At 44.6% G+C, this 17,199-nt stretch overlaps 1 protein-coding gene across 1 annotated transcript in view; it reads left to right on the plus strand.

Moving 5' to 3' along the window:
• Window positions 1-17,199, plus strand: part of LOC147124270 (A disintegrin and metalloproteinase with thrombospondin motifs 19-like) — a 719,202-nt gene that overhangs the window by 632,028 nt on the left and 69,975 nt on the right. The window contains exons 19-20 of the mRNA XM_085984458.1: window positions 10,978-11,113; window positions 14,345-14,549. Of these exons, the coding sequence (XP_085840584.1) occupies window positions 10,978-11,113; window positions 14,345-14,549 (341 nt within the window). The remainder of the gene's footprint in view (window positions 1-10,977; window positions 11,114-14,344; window positions 14,550-17,199) is intronic.

The raw sequence follows: 17,199 nt of genomic DNA on the forward strand, positions 1-17,199 counted from the left end.
CCAATGGCTTAAAATGGCGTCTCCCGTGCTTTCCTTCCTCCCCCGCTGCTGCCAACGCCGCTCCCGGCGGTTCTCGTGGCAATGGCAGCGCCCTGTAGGTTTCGCGCGCTTCTCCTGCGCTGCTGCCAATGCCGCTCTCGGCGGTCCTCGTGGCAATGGCGGCGCCTCGCGGGTTCCTGTGCGCCTCTCTCTCCCTCTCTTCGACGCTGCTCGGCCCCTGAACACCGGCTGCACTCTGTGCGCTCTGCCCTCTCTCTCTCTCCCCCATCGACGCTGCTCGGCCCTTTGCTGTGCCGCTCGGTCGGGCTCTAGCCCGCCGCTGTCCGGGAAGGGTCTGCGCACTACCTGTTGCCAGCCCGTTTCGCTGGAGCACCTCGACTGGAAAGCCAAGCCTGGCTCTCGACAGCCTCCCCCGCAATTCTCGAGTCTCTGCTGGATGACTGGGCGGTTGCCCATGGTCGACACCTGAGTCTCTGGCCTTGACCTCCAATCCACTGATCTCCAGGAACGAATCCCCGGGAGGTGATGCAGAGTTGCAGGTAGGTTCGAATTTGCCTTGTCGCCAATGTTGTGTCCGTGTATATTAAGACACAGACTGCAGGAGAACGGTACAACAGGTGTTTACTCAACGTGGCTCACGCTGGAACTGATCTGTACAGATTACTACCAGTGCTATATACAGGTGTGGTCACTGCCGGTACTGCAGTATACATGAGCTGTAAAAGATAGTTCCCCCCTTAAAGGTATATACATTACATGCACTACCTACCTGCATCTACTACTCTGCCTGGTGGTCACCCATTCCCTTCCTGCCTGTGCAGCCTTTACCTGCAGTGTGACCAACTCATTAAACGTGCTATCCGCGATGTCCTCAGCATCGCGAATGCTCCAGTGTGTATCCATTCTCAGCTCCAGCGCCGCAATGCGGTCTGCCAGTAGCTGCAGCTGGATACACTTCCCGCACACTGCAGGAGGAGCATGCCACGGGGCCGAGCTGTGCTGTCATGACTTACCCTTTAATTAATTCAAATTAAATTAAATCAAATCAATACCACCAATTACACGACAATTAAATGAGATACTCAAGGGCCCTTGTTTATTAGCACCCCCCGCTACACAACAGAGACCTTACAAACTATAACCACAAAAATTAAGACCTTCTAAACTTTATAAACTATTAACCTTAACTGTCAAACTAGAGAGAAGTATAAATACTCAACTGGTCATACTCACCCAATCAGGTGCTTCCTCTTGCCCGTGTCACTTTTTGAATCGTGACGTGGCTCTAGAACGTCACCACCGGACTGCGAGATTGGTAAGCCTCTGAAAAAATCCCGCGAAAGTGAGTTTAAATACTCACCGGCTTCTCCCGACACTGGGCCGCTGAAAAAAGCCTGTGAAAGTGAGTTTAAATACTCACCGGCTTCTCCCGACACTGGGCCGCTGAAAAAAGCCTGTGAAAGTGAGTTTAAATACTCACCGGCTCCTCCAGACACTGGGTCTTTTGAATTTAAAAGGAAAGTAGTTCTCTTCAGCCACCACCACCATTCATGATCATCTGCAGCAATGCACTCTTACAGTTTTCTTCCTTCCACCAGCCCCCAAACCGCCCACCCCCCCGCACCCACATGAGGAGGGCACTGCAATACTGCTGTAAAAGGGTGTGGAGATGCCGGAGTTGGACTGGGGTGGACAAATGTAAGAAATCACACAGCACCAGGTTATAGTCCAACAGTTTTATTTGAAATCACAAGCTTTCGGAGCGCTGCTCCTTCGTCAGGTGAAGTGGAGAGATGCATAAAGACACAGCTTATATAGTCAGAGAATAATGCCAGATGATTACAGGTAATCTTTCTAACTGCCATTTATCACACCTCTGCAGTTAGAAAGATTACCTGTAATCATCTGGCATTATTCTCTGACTATATAAGCTGTGTCTTTATGCATCTCTCCACTTCACCTGATGAAGGAGCAGCGCTCCGAAAGCTTGTGAGTTCAAATAAAACTGTTGGACTATAACCTGGCATTGTGTGACTTCTTACAGCTGTAAAAGGGCACAGTACTCACTCTACATATGTGAAATATCTTGCCCCAGGGAAATGGGCCAAGTTCAGCGGCCTAGACAAGGAGTGGGTGGAGGTCCCACCCCAGCAATGTTCTGTCCCGAATGTTTGTATTCATTGAGGTAAGGGATTTCAGTGGTAACATTGAAACACTTTGCAACTTTTGACGCCCACATCCATTGTGCTGATGGGAAAATCAGCCCCATTCTAATTGTCTCTTTTTTCCATCTTCCCCAGAGCTTCAACATACTACGTGTAAATTTCCATGGGGTTCTTCCAATCTCCAGCCATAAGTTTGGCAGATGATCGGCAGGAACCCTGGAGAGATGGCGGAAACAGTTGTTTACGTCAATTCTTCAGGGTTTCTGCCAAAGTTATGTGATAGGAAAAACTCCCACGGAAATTTTACCCCAAAATACTTGGAGTACCGACTCATTATATCTGCTTGTATGAAAGGATGTTGAGATGAACCCTCCTATTTTTGCTTTGTTGGCTAGATAGCTTAATAACAATATGTAGCCAGAGGTAACTGTAAAAAGGACAGATTTCTTACAGTCCTATGCATGCTGCAGCAACCCTAGTTCAGCAAGTGATGGTTAATGCTGCAAAACCTTGTTGAATTTGATGCTTCAGTAGCCCTGTGTGTTTCACTGGTGTATGGAAATGATTATAAATGCCATGCACATAGGCAAAGATACTGCACTGGTATTTGTAATTATCATCCTATGTTGCCTTCACTATTTTCATGCCATTGTCAGTTACAATCATTTCCACAGATAACTGAGAAGAACTGACCCAATTATCAAAGTATTTCTGGAGAAATGACAGCATATTAGGACCTGTGTGGCAGCTCTTCAGCTGTGAAATATTTCACAGCTGATGAGCAGTGACTGTCTACCAGGGAAGCACAGCCATCTCTGGGGTGGAGGGAGTGAAGGACATTCCACAAATACTGCATTGTAATTTAGTAAAAACCATATATAAAATAATCTACAGGTACTAACTATTACATACATCAAATTAAAGGAGAGGAGATACAGTCTAACAGTGCCCTCCTTGTTGTCTACAATACTCAAACAGATAAATCACATGGGCTGAAAAGAAAGACAGGTAATTTTCACCTTCAGCTAATGAAAATTAGTTAGCCTAACATCTGTCATTGGAAAAATGCTGGAATCCATTATTAAGGGAGCAGTAGCAGGACATTTAGAAAATCATAATACAATCAAGCAGAGTCAACATGGTTTTATGAAAGGGAAATCATGTTTGTCAAATTCTTTGAGGATATAACAAGCAGGTTGGATCAAGGGTAACCAGTAGATGTAGTGTATTTGGATTTCCAAAAGGCATTCGATAAAGTGCCACATAAAAGGTTACTGCACAAGCTAAGAGCTCACAATGTTGGGGGTAATATATTAACATGGATAGAGGATTGGCTAACTAACAGGAAACAGAGAGTTGGGATAAATGGGTCATTTTCAGGTTGACAAACTGTAACTAGTGGGGTGCCACAGGGATCAGTGCTGGAGCCTCAACTATTTACAATCTATATTAATGACTTGGATGAAGGGACCGAGTGTACTGTAGCCAAATTTGCTGACGATACAAAGATAGGTGGGAAAGCAAGTTGTGAGGAGGACACAAAGAATGTACAAAGGGATATAGATAGGTTAAGTGAGTGGGCAAAAATTTGGCAGATGGAGTATAATGTGGGAAAATGTGAGGTTATCCACTTTGGTAGGAAGAATAGAAAAGCAAAATATTATTTAAATGGAGAGAGACTACAGAATGCGCCGGTACAGAAGGATCTGGGTGTCCTCGTACATGAAACACAAAAAGTTAACATGCAGGTACAGCAAGTAATTAGGAAAGCAAATGGAATGTTGGCTTTTATTGCAAGGTGGATAGAGTATAAATGTAGGGAAGTCTTGCTACAACTGTACAGGGCATTGGTGAGACCACACCTGGAGTACTGCGTACAGTTTTGGTCTCCTTATTTAAGGAGGGATATACTTGCATTGGAGGCAGTTCAGAGAAGGTTCACTAGGTTGATTCCTGAGATGAAAGGGTTGTCTTATGAGGAAAGGTTGAGCAGATTGGGCCTATACTCATTGGAGTTTAGAAGAATGAGAGGAGATCTTATTGAAATATATAAGATTCTGAGGGGACTTGACAGGGTGGATGCTGAGAGGATGTTTCCCCTCGTGGGGGAATCTAGAACAAGGGGTCATAGTTTCAGAATAAGGGGTCGCCCATTTAAGACGGAGATGAGGAGCAAAATCTTCTCTGAGTGTCGTGAATCTTTGGAATTCTCTACCCCAGAGAGCTGTGGAGGCGGAGTCATTGAATGTATTCAAGGCAGAGATCGATAGATATTTGAGCTACAGGGGAGTCAAGGGTTATGGGGAACAGGCAAGAAAGTGTTGAGGCCATGATCTTATTGAATGGTGGAGCAGGCTCGCGGGTCCGAATGGCCTTCTCCTGTTCCTATTTCTTATGTTCATATGATGAGAGAAAATTTGGAAAGCAAGAATGTTATTCATTGAGGTAAAGTGTTTCCTTTATTTCATTTATCAACTGCCTTAGCAGAAAAGTTGGTTTAAAAATCTGGTCCTAACTTCCATTTACTGATTTCTAAGGTGAATAAAAAATGCTGTGACCAGAATCTAGCACAGTAGATTTGTAGCAACCTACCGATAGAGGAACAAGTAAATAAAAAATGAGCAACACCCTGCATGTGGCTTCTACTGGACCTGGCACTGCCTTTATGTGAAGCGTTTGTAGTATATCTATATCTTTCTATTTCTATCAAAGAATTGTCAGAGGACTACTAAATCCTTTGTTTTGATTTCCATGGGGAAATCATTAGCATCCTCACCCATAATGCAGTGCAGTTGCAGCAAGTAATTGTACTGCAGGTGTCACATTAGTCTCTCAATACCCAAATGTACTTTGCGTCAGATTTTTATATAGTCTTTCGTTTTATTCAGCCAGAATTTTATAGATTTGTATGCCATTCAACTTTAAATCAATGGTTGGGATTGAGATAAAAAATCAAATTCATTCTGAATATCATGCTTATTTGAAAAGACTATGGGCTAAAAATTCAGTTTGGGGCGCCAAACTCGCCTGGGCGCCGGAATTACCGCTGCGCGCGGAGCCACTTGCGCCATCGGGATATTCAGTTTCAGTGCCCCAAATGGAAGCCGGCCGCTAAACAAGGCTTTAGGCGCCCCGCTTGGGGCGCTGAAACTGAATTTCGGCGCGCAAAGTGCCGCAGCGCCACCCACTGCGGCACGGCAGGCTGCGGTACTGCAGGCCTTCCTCCCACTGTTAAGGGGGAGGTGCCTGCAACAGCGCGATCCCCGCTCGCGAGTGCCGGCAAATGAGCCCGGCACCAAGGAGAAGTGCCGGGCTCTTGGGAAACAGCCGGCAATGCCGCGGGGGTGGGGGTGTAGGAGGCCGGGGACGGAGGTGCGGGCAGGCGGCCGCCGAAAAACCGGCCGGCCGCACCTCCACCTTAACTCGCCCCACTACCGCCACAGGTAGGCCCCTGTGTACCGGTCGCTATTTGCGGCCAGCGCGGAAGAGGCGGCTGCGACCTAATATGGCGCTCGGGGAGGTAGCGGGGCGCTGCGCACACCGATGACGTCATCGGTGGTGGTGCAGCGCTACAGGCTAACGCCGCCATTAGCGCCCCGCTAAATATCGCGGTGGTTGTGGCAGGTGGCGCTAAAGCCTCTGAGTGGCCTCTTTGGGCGCAAACTGGTGGCGCAAGCAACTGAATTTCTAGGCCTATGTATAGTTTGTGTAAGAAAATTGTAAATCTATCTATTTCTTATAAAAGAGTTGATGATTTTGTTTACATATAGAAAATAAGTTCCCACTATAAGAGGTAAAACAGTTGTAAATGGTCTTTGCATTTCCAATTTAATGAATAGTAATTACTTTTGTGCAACACAAGAAAATGAATAATGCATTGGGGGAGGGAATAAAAATAAGACCATGACCAACTGCAAGCAAAGCCATGTGCATAAAAGAACTGTGAAATTGTCTCTTGCATTTCTGCTATTAAAAAAAGTGAATAAACTAATAGCACTAAGACATTTCTTTGCATGTTAGCTCACCTACACTTGGTGAAATAATAGATGGTTAATCTGACTGTATAGTACATTTGAAGAACACTTATTTTCTATTAAGTAACATTGTGTTGTAGATAGTTAGAAGCACTTGTTTCTATGGAAACTAAACCTCAGTACAAGGTCTGTTACTGCAGAAAAAATGGGTAATGCATATTGATTGATGGTAGATTGGCTGTGTAATTACTAACTCAGTCCAAAACTTTTGTGTTTCTTTAACAGTAATCAAATTCTGTCTAGACTTAAATAACAGCAGATTATTTTCAAATCATCTCCTCCTGGGAACAATAGCTTTTGAAGGACTGTGTAGGCATATTTCATTTTCTTTTTGGTATCGTACGTGACATTTCACTGAAATATTCAAGTTAGTGTTTTTTTTTGCCTGTACTGATGTGTTCTTATAACTGGCATTTCTCCACAGGCATAATGTTTGTGCAAGGTGTTATAACTCTTCATATTCCCTGTTACTCTATAGATTTGTTAAGTTGGTTAGGAACTGGATTTGTTAGCAATCCTACCTAGTTGTTCTAGTGTATGGGAGTTACTTCCAATTGAGAGACAGAAGCAGATATTCTAAAAAGCTAAATTAAACTTTAATTCTAATTTATGATGGCACCTCGCTACAGCAAGGAGGAGAAATCAGAGGCTAAGTATCCCTGGGGGCACTCGTGCACCTTCTAGTAACTACCATAGTGCACAGGTACGACGGGCCAAATGGCCTCCTTCTATATTGTAAGATTCTATGGGGGGGAAATTGGGTTGCTTTGCGCCTCCTGTTAGCGCCAAGCCCCTAGCACCTGGGCGCGGCGCCACTAATGCCTCCCGCAAAATTCAGTGGGAGGTTAGCAGTGGCGATAGCCGGTAGCACCCCGCGGCGCTGCGCCGCTGGCAATGGCGTCATTACCATGTGCCGCACCCCGGCCGCAAACTTCGGTAGCGCCCCCTGACCTATCGTCGGACGATATGTCCAACAGGATCAGGGGCGTCTTTGCAGCCGTGGTGGCGCAAGTAAAAGGGCAGGTGTCGGGCGGCCATTTTTTTTTGGCCAACTGCCAGCACCTGCCCCCTTTCCCTTTTTTCTTCGGGGTGCCAGCCGCGATCGCTCAGCCCGGCACTCCTCTTGAGTGCCAGGCTGCTTTCCTGGCACCCCGGTTCCCGGTAGTCCAGCAGAGCCCCGGTGCGCGCAGCGCTAGGCCCCTCCCCTTTAATCAGGGGAGGGAGCCTTGCAATACCGCAGCGCTACGTGCCGACGCTCATGGCGCTTTTACACGTAGCGCTGCGATATTCAGTTTTAGCGACCCAAGAAGGAGGTGGAGCGCTTCCAGTAGCGCCCCGTCCCCTATTTGGGGCGCTACTGCTGAATTTACAGCACAGGGGCGCTAACTTTTTCAGGGTGCTAAAAGTAGCGCCCCGGCGAAGTTAGCGCCCCAAAGGCGGCGCCACCGAATTACTCCCTATGTTTCTATGGCGCCTGCTTTGATGCCAGACCACTTACCTTCTTACAGTATAAAGGTGATTGTAGGGACGAGAAAACCAATCTCAGTTCAGATGTTCAGCTTGGTTACCTGAACTCTGGCAAACCTTTTGAACTCTGAGCTAAATGTGGACCTGTGAAAATGCAATTTGAGTCATCAGCACAAGTCAAAACTTGGCTCGACTCACAAGCATTTCACCGAAGTTTGCATTTGAATTGGAATTCCTGTCCAATGTACAATTCCCCAATTGTGAGACTGAAATGAACAAAACTTGGTTTTACTCAACAAACTAACCAAACTCTGATGAACTCACATTTCTGATTTGGATACATGCTTATCCCAAGGCAGTTGCACACTTTTATCAGACCTTTTTGTTTGTAAATAGGAGCAATGCAACTGTTCATTTTCGGGTTTTTTTTGAGAAACTACCACCTTCTAATCTGTCAAATCACATTTCTATCTTTTGTGACAAGGATCTGGAAATCACCAACAGCAGTGTCCACTCTGGGTTACTTTTTAAGTTGTAATTAGTCTGCAATTTTATAGCAGTTCGGCCAGATAGTCATTTTTCTCCCCATCTCTCCTGAAGGTACTGACTTTTGCTGCGACACAGTTACCCAAGTGTCTGAGTTTATTGCGAATGGCGGCAGGATAGATACTCACAGAGGGCATTGCAACTAAAGCCAATCCTGTTCTCATCCTACTGCAAAGATCTGAAGTCTTGCATCATATAGTAAACTTTCCAGGATAGTAATCAGGACCAGGATCCCTGGCTGATCTTTTTCCCTCCCTACCCCAAGGGTGCTGTCATGGTTCAAGATCTTTTGAACATTTTTCCACAGAAAGGATTGGACAAAAGCATTATTTTAAATGTTGTGTTTTAAAAGCATAGTATATTCCTGCAAATAAAAAAAAGTGTTTGAGATGGTAGTTAGTTTAAGATGCTAACACCCATTATGTTGGAAGGCTTTTGATCTCTTTCTGACTGTAAACAGTCAGAAACAAAATAAAGTTACAGACACTTACAAAAAACTTGCTCAAAATGCTTCAAATTTGCCTTTGGTCCCCTACTTTAACACTCTCTGTTTTCCCTTCCTGCTTAGCATCTACTATTTTGCCCTCCTCAACTAAAAACATTTTGAAATGTGAAATTGCTATCAAAATGCAAATTTGCTATTGGCCCAGAAATTCGGGTCGGGGGCTTCCTTCTGGTGTAAACCTGCACTTACCTTGCGCGCCGGCCGTTGAGCTGTGGGCCCCCGTGGAATTCCGATCCGGGGCCTGGTCCAGCTGCCGGCGCGCAGTGCTTGCGTATCCCAGGGGCGCAGTTAGTTCGATGCGGCCCCTGGGATCACGTGGGCCATGGGGAGCCAATCGGAGCAGGGAATGCTCAATTCATAAGATTGACAGGAAGAGCTGTCAAAACTTATAAATACTACGGCCCAAAAACAGCACTAAATCTTAAAATAATTTTTTTTTAAATAACATTTTTTAAATAAACTATAAATTACATGAAATAACTATTTTAAACAATAATTTAAATTTTTGAAAAAAATAATTTTATTTTCTAACAGGGCTAAAAATAAAAATACCTTGCTTTAAAGTATTTAAAAATAATAAACCTGTGGAAAAAATGTTTTAATTTTAATTAATTCACCACTTACCTTGTAAAAAGCAGGCCTTACGCCTGCTTTTTACATGTCTAACTTCTGGAGACTTACCCTCCCGGGAAAACCCGTAAAAACAAAAAAGTTCGATGCGCACGCGCAGCGTCTCCTGCGCACGCGTTCCACCTCTTAACCCTTCCTTTCAGGGGATCGGAAGTGCCGGTTTCCCGCGCATGCAGGAAACCGGCACTTCCATTGGGCTTACGGGTGAGTACCCCGTGCATACTCATCCGTGGAGACCCGAATTCCTGGGCCATTGTTGTTTGCTAAGCGGTAAAAAATCCTATGCACCACTCCTAGGGGGAAAAATTCAGTATCGGCCCGTTTGGGGCGCCATTATCGGCCATGCACAAAGTTTAGCGCCTGGCGCTAATTATCGCCTCCGACAGCAAACCTGGCTTTTATCGCCCCTGGAGGTGATTGGAGCGCTAAATCAGGTGCTTCACACCTGTCTTAAGGCGCAAAGGCCGAGGAGCGAGGCGCTACCTCAGAGCGCTGGCGAAGCAAGGAAGGGCAAATCAAAATAAACTTGCAAACCCCTTCACACAGCGTTGAATCTCTTCAGAAGTCTCTCTCTCTCTCTCTCTCAGAATGCGTGGTGCAAAAATGTCACGGACAAAAAAAGGTATGAAGCGGTCGCGTTTAAGTAGCGCTCCCCTAGTCCCTTTCTGACAGCATAACGCTCCCCTCAACCTGTCGTTGCTAGCGACAGGCGGTAAGGCAGGGGGCGCCACTCAATATCTGGTCCGGGGCGCTACCGGGGCATTGCACACTCGACTGACGTCACAATCTGGCGGCGCAGGAGATCATGGCGGTAGTGTTTAGCGCCGCTGCAAAATGTCTAGTTAATTTTGCGAGCGGCGCAAACATTGCCGCGCCTGGGTGCTAGTTGCTTTGCGCCCCATTAGCGCCCTCTTAAGGCACAAACAACTGAATTTTTCCCCCCTAGAGCGCAGATGCCAAAATTAAAAACAGAAAATGCTGGAAATACTCAGCAGGTCAGGCAGCATCTGTGGAGAGAGAAACAAAGCTAACGTTTCAGGTCGATGACCTTTCGTAAGAATTAAAGTTAGTTGACCCAGAATCGTAGACATTTCAGAATTGTTACCCTAGATCATTTGTTGCTGTTTGTTCTTATCAAGTAACATCTTTCTAATTTAAAATATGCATTACTATATGATGCAATGGTTTCAGATCTCTGCAGTACGTGTTTGTGTTGCTTCTGTAAATACTTTGCATAATTATCTGTACTGATATTGTACCTGAACCATTCATAATAAAAATGAACTCATTATGTAACCGGTTTTGACATTTACCTCTAAGTGGTGGTGGTTTTGCAATGGTTATGCTTAATGCTGCCTGCCATCTAACTATGGTTGGCATAATACACAAGTATTTACTTGTCTTATTGAAATCTTACTTGGCCTCTTCTACTAATAATTTATTTTCTCCTGAATGAAAGGAGACGGTTTCCCCATCTTGTCAATCAAAACAAAATATAGTGGGAGGCAGGTTAAATCATACTCCATACCTGTGTACCTCTGTTGGATCATGAAAGTGGAGAGCCATGGCTTTGTGAACATTCAGTATTTTAAATAAAGAAAACTTACAACTTTTGCTTTTATCTATCCAGGAGAAAGAAAAACACTTGTGACTTGTACAAAAATCATGAGCAAAACTACAACTATTGTGGACAATAGAAAATGCAAACAGCTGCGAAAACCCGAATCACTAGTCCGCAAGTGCAATCAACAGCCATGTCAGACCAGGTAAGACATGATACGTACATTGATCTACTTCAACCGACAACATATGGATGTACTGCATGTTCTAGTTGAACAAATATGGGTAGATTTTGTTAAAAGGGTGTTGCCTTCATGACATAACTGCTGTCCACTTGTTTGCAAATACATAATGATGTCAAGTGTTTAAAAGCCTTGAAGTGCTTTGTCACTTCACTTCTATGTGACATCATTCATCATATACAGCTCTTCTGGCTCTTTGTCTCTCCTGACCAAAAAAAATTGGTAAATACTTTTGGGTAAGACAGTGCCCCTTTAATTCGATGGAGCATACTGAATATCTGGGCATGATTACAAATCATTGACCTAATCAATGATCTAATCGCTGATGTCAAAAACTCCAACAGTAAAACTTGAATAGCTGGTAGCTGTCAGGCTAAGCCTGAGCTTAGAATGCAGCTTTGAAGTCACTCTCTGTTTCATTTTCTTTGTTCTGTTTTTGGATAGCTCTTGTGCCTGAGCAGTTGTCAGCACCATGTGTGCTTCACGTCTTTGATTTGTAGTAGGCTTCACATAACAATTGTGGTGTCAAGACTGCTGGTTTCGAAAGTAGTAATTTACAGTTAATTACCAATAGTTTTTATGTCTAGTGTATTAAGGCATCCTGCGTGTTTCCTGCACTATTCATTTCTCTGGAAGTGGTGTTTTGGACCAGTCTGAAAGTGCCCGAATTGTGAAAGGTAGCATTAACTTCATACTGCTGCATACTCAAATAGTACTAGCTTTTTGACGTTTCTGTAGAATGCAGCCTAACCCCAAAATATATATATCTGGAGTGGCTCAGAAAGCAAGCAAGAGATTTGAAGTAGCAGTTTCATGGCAGACAAAATGCATTGATGAAACTAAGGTATCCCCAAATAGTGTATATCTAACTTTTCCTTTTTTTGGAAATAATACAGATTGGGGAGCACTTTACACAGACATTTCCCAGGCCTTCCCTCTCCTTTAGCCATAGGCACTGCAATAGACGGGTACCAGAATGGGTAGTTTCCTTATTCATTCCTTCTCTCATACCCATATGCTTCAGTTTGGATTGTGGGTAAGGGTCACAAAATTCCCTCATAGTTCCTGATGTCGATGATCAAGAGATGTCAGAGGATGTGCTTCTACAAGCTGTGTGAGAATGTTGTTAACTTGAATTTCTGGCCATCCGCTTTATGCCTGGAAATTGTTGGCTCCACAGAAATACTGCGGGCCACTCCCGGCCCGGGCTCCTCTCCCTTGGCATCGCCTCCACCTGCATACAAGACGCACCTGAGGACCAACTCAACATTGGAGCCAGCGTAATTTGTCAGGCCCAGGCCGGCAAGCTGCATTGGGACACCCTTTTGGTGCCTGCAGCTCGTCGCTTCCATTCAAATGAAGCCCGATGCCAAATCTATAATTCTTCTGAACCAAGCTCCCTTATTTGACATGGACCGCTTGCTTGAGTTTTCTTCGCACTTACTACAGTGTTGGTATTTTCAACAGGGCACCAAATATACAAAGAACCTTGATTTTATTGAAGATCTCAATTCCTTAGAAAACTAGAGCAGATTTTGAATTTAAACATCTGTCTTTCGAACACAGTCCATCCAAATAAATATTGAGTACTCAGTACAAGCAAATATCTTGTGCCTGAAATTCCAATATTGTTTTGATGTAAAAGCGGTGTCCTCCTGCGGCAAGGGGCGAGATTTGGGGCATAAGTCAGGTAAACCAGAGTTACACCAGTTCCAAAGTACATGGTACATTCTGGTAGAATTGGTTGCTGCCAGAAGATGTGCCCAACCCAAAGTGATGCATGTATGAAAATAACAGAACAATGAGGATCGAAGTTGCTGTCCCAGAAATTCTGCCATATAACACCAGAATTGCCCCTGAATTAAGACAAGCTTGTAAAAAAAAAAAAGAGCAGTTTGTCTGGATAACTTGTCAAAGTGACAAGTGGTTGAGTTCACAGGCTTTGAATGTCCACAAACTTTGGCCGGGAAATTCCTTGGCGCTGCTCCACTCCACCAGTGTTACTTCACTACAAGAGGAAATGAGAATACGCCAAAATCAAAGGAGAAGACCACCAACTAGGATGTACCCTTCTACCAGTGTCTACATACGACAGCACTGCCTCAATGGCCCGGAATTTTCTTAATCCCACTGACAAAATTTACGCCGGTTTCTACACCGATCTTGCCGATGAGAACTTGTGCCCAAATTTCCTATTTGCCTATGCCGGAGCATAAAACCCAGTCTGAAACAAATGCAAATACAGCCCCACCAATAAGGGTAATAGCTCCTGTCCGCTGATATCGGATGACTTTGGGCCCTACTGCACCAAAATTTTTGGACATAAATCTCTGCCAAAATGAAAGTTATAGGGGCGGAGCTATGTAAACGAGTGGCAGGGGGTTTTGGCGGACGTATCTCAACAATTGAGAAAATTTCCCCCTACCAATGTTTCAGCATAAAACCGCCACAAATCAGCTACACACAAATTCTCTCACAAAAAAACACGCTATGCCACTCTTACATCATAATTATGTCAAAAAGTTCCAGGGATCTCTGAACTTATGTAATGTATCAGAATAAGTCTGTTTAACAAGGCAACAGTTCAGTAAGAAGCCACAGAAAGAACTCTGTCACCTGTTGCAAACTGACCTCCAAATATCCTGTTGAATACACAAAACAAGAAGACTAACTTCAGAGTACAGGACTTCATTATCACAAAGTTGCTTTACTGTGCACATATATATTTACAGTCTGCTTCATGTTACCACCATGTCCACTCCTGGTGACTCTCTGTGATATTCTTCAACCTCTAAGTGCTCCTAAGAGCCAGGGAATCCAGTGGTGCTATGGTGCCTCTTGGGACTGAGCTAGGCCTCGTCTCAAGATTTCTGAGTTGCATAAGAATTCTTCAACAGGCGTGTGGGCAGCCTGGCCCTGTATCCTCACGCCTGTATGAGCAGACATCTGAGGGGGCTGGCTAGAAACATTACATCAGCTTTCAACAGGAAGGAGGTCGGCATCACAAAGATGGATTCTAGTCATGCCAAATGCTAAGCCCTGGATCCACAGCAGAGATGAGGATATCAATTGGATCCTGCTGAGGTTTCATTGGAATTTCAAGCCGCTCATCTTAATTTATTTACTCTTTCTAGGCTATTTTGTTATTGATAATAGGCAATTCTGAATTATAGTACAAAATGCTTTTTTCAATAGGTGGCTGATGACAGAATGGACGCCATGTTCACGGACTTGTGGTAAAGGAAGTCAAGGCAGACAAGTGGCGTGTACCCAGCAGCTCCGAAATGGAACACTGATTAGAGCTCGAGAAAGAGACTGTCCAGGGTCAAAACCTGCGTCATTACAGCGTTGTGAAGGTCAGGACTGTCTGACGGTATGGGAGGCTGGAATATGGTCAGAGGTATATAACTTTCTCAGCTTCCTTCTGTATTACACCCTTTCTTTAACTATTAGTTAATCTCCTGTACCATTGCTCATGCATAGAATATTTTCTAAATGATGTCTCTTCCTGTAGAAATTGAGTCAATTTTAGCCAACCCCACCCAGTGGGAACGGGGCAGCGCCATCCCAGCCGCCTCACTCAGTAAGAGGCGGAGGCCCCAGTGGGTAAGTTATAAACTTGTCTTTGTGGGGCCCAGAGGAACAGACAGGAGAGTCTGGGCCTCTGTTGCCATGGGTCTCCTCTTCCCACCTGCAAGACCCTGCAGAACTGCACCCTCCCACCCACTCCATGCATGTTGGTGGCTATCTCTGGGCTGCCCAATCTTCACCTGCCGGCAGCTGGCCAACTACCTTTTTACACCTGTTTCGGTTGGGCAGCTGGCTGGCAGGATGTAAATGAGGCCCGGGAGTTAAGGTAGCCCGAGCATCAAATTAATGAGTGTTGGGGGAGTTAACGCTAAACTCATCCCCCCTACCCGTCTGAAATCTAATGATAGCAGTAAATGGTCAGCAGTGTGTGTGCCAAGTCTGTTTATCAAAGATCTACAACACACTGCCATTTCTGGGTCAATGATCCACAAAAGGGTGTCATTCACACCACCCAAACAATACATGTTGGCTTTATTAATACATTCTGGTAGCCAAAGGTGAAAGCTAATGCCAGACACTCTGGAACCAATAGCCATTTTGATAGTTTTCACTAACTTTATTTATTAGTTATCTATATATAGTGACAATGATTTGTTACAATCTTCAAAATGTCCTGCAGAACCAATGGTTAATATATGTATGTATATATAATATTTTAGAAAAGAAAACTGCTCTTTTGTGTAACTTCTGGTAGTCTGTGCACCATGTTGATACTGTCATTCAGTAATGGTGTCCAGAGCACAATGAACAGAATATACAGGATACAGAGATGCAGCACTTACCAACAAGACTTCCACTGGATTTTGTGTATGTGTGTGTGTGTGTCTTTCTTGTAGAATAAGGCAAGCTCGCACATTTTTGAATGAAGAAAATTTAAATGACACACACAACCCCTGTCCACCCAAAGCTCCAAAATTAATAGAAACTATGAACCTTCTCCTTGAGGAGCTTATAGGCTTAGAATTAGGGATGTTATTGGATTCGTTTTGGATTCATCTTTTGGATTCACCCATGATCATCCACATACAGTAGTACCTAATAGCCAAAGCAAGAACTCTGTGAACCAGAATGAGTTCAAAATGCAGATGCTTGGAGGCAAAGGTGTAGTGTATGTGCCTTTAAGAGCCCCAGGTGTACTGTAATGCCGGTAATGGCTACTCGGGCTATATAAGCCTGTATATTGTGTTGTATCAGTTAGTTCCCCTCCAGACTTTGCTTAGTAAACACCTATGAAACCAACTCCTGTCTTCAGTGTCTCTATCAACACACAGACACAACAGTGGCGACGAATTAGAAACGGACTTACCTGCAATTCGGCAGCACCTCAAGGACATCGATTCCTCTGGCGTCCAAAGTTGAAGAAAAATCAAGAAAAAGAAAAAGCTGTGGTTTCACCAGCTAGCCAAGCTGGTGGCAGGTACTGCAATAATCCTTCCTGGGCGTCGGGCTGGGGCTCCAGCGGCTGGCTCTACAGCTAGGCCAAGCAGCGAAAGCGGAGGCAAGCAGTAACAGATGGGGAGGGAGCACTCGGGAGACGGCCGGCGCTGCAAGCAGGTCGGTGTTCAGACCTAGAGAGAGAGTCCGGCGTGAACGAGTCTCCAACTGTAAATAAATAAATAAAAAGAACGGAAACCGCGGGAAACAGCGTTGTCATCGGCAGCAGCGGCGGGGAAGCGCCATATCTTTTCTGCAGAAAAGAAAGAAAAGCGCGGGAAGCGCCATTTTATTTCTAGGATGCCTAAGTCTGGCAATATTGATGCTTTTGATAACGAGATAGAGGATTGGACCACCTATGTGGAAAGAGTGGAGGTATATTGCACCGCAAATGGAATAGAAGATGAAAAAAAAGCTTCAGTACTGCTAAATCTAATGGGCGCAAAGACATACGGGCTGTTACGAAATTTAATCACTCCAGCCAAACCAAAGGACAAGAATTTTAAAGAAATTGTTGATACCCTACAGGAGCACTTAAACCCAACACCGCTGCTGATAGCAGAATGATTCAAATTCTTCAAGAGAAATCAACACAAGAATGAAAGTAACGCTGATTACCTCACTGAATTAAGAAAGCTATCAAAACACTGCCAATTCGGGGCAGGACTAGCAGATTATCTTCGAGACAAATTCGTCTGCGGTCTCTTAAGTGAAAGAACACAGAAAAGGCTGCTTTTTGAAAAAGATTTAACACTGGACAAGGCTTTCAGTATGGCTGTATCATACGAAGCAGCCACAAGAGGAGCTGCAGAGATACAACAAAAGACACAGGACTTCGGCACCCATGAAATGACACGGTTTCGAGAGATGTTATCGCTGCGGCAGATCCACCCATGACCAGAGGGACTGCTGGTTCAAGGACAAAGCATGCAGGCAATGCGGGAAGATTGGACACATTGCACGGGTATGCCGATCTGGACAAAAAAAATCCAGGAAAAAAAAAAATCAATAAAGAAAAGTACAGA

Source organism: Somniosus microcephalus, chromosome 1 (assembly GCF_052327205.1).
Source record: "Somniosus microcephalus isolate GS21.2 chromosome 1, FLI_Smic_1.0, whole genome shotgun sequence".
NCBI lineage: Eukaryota > Metazoa > Chordata > Chondrichthyes > Squaliformes > Somniosidae > Somniosus > Somniosus microcephalus.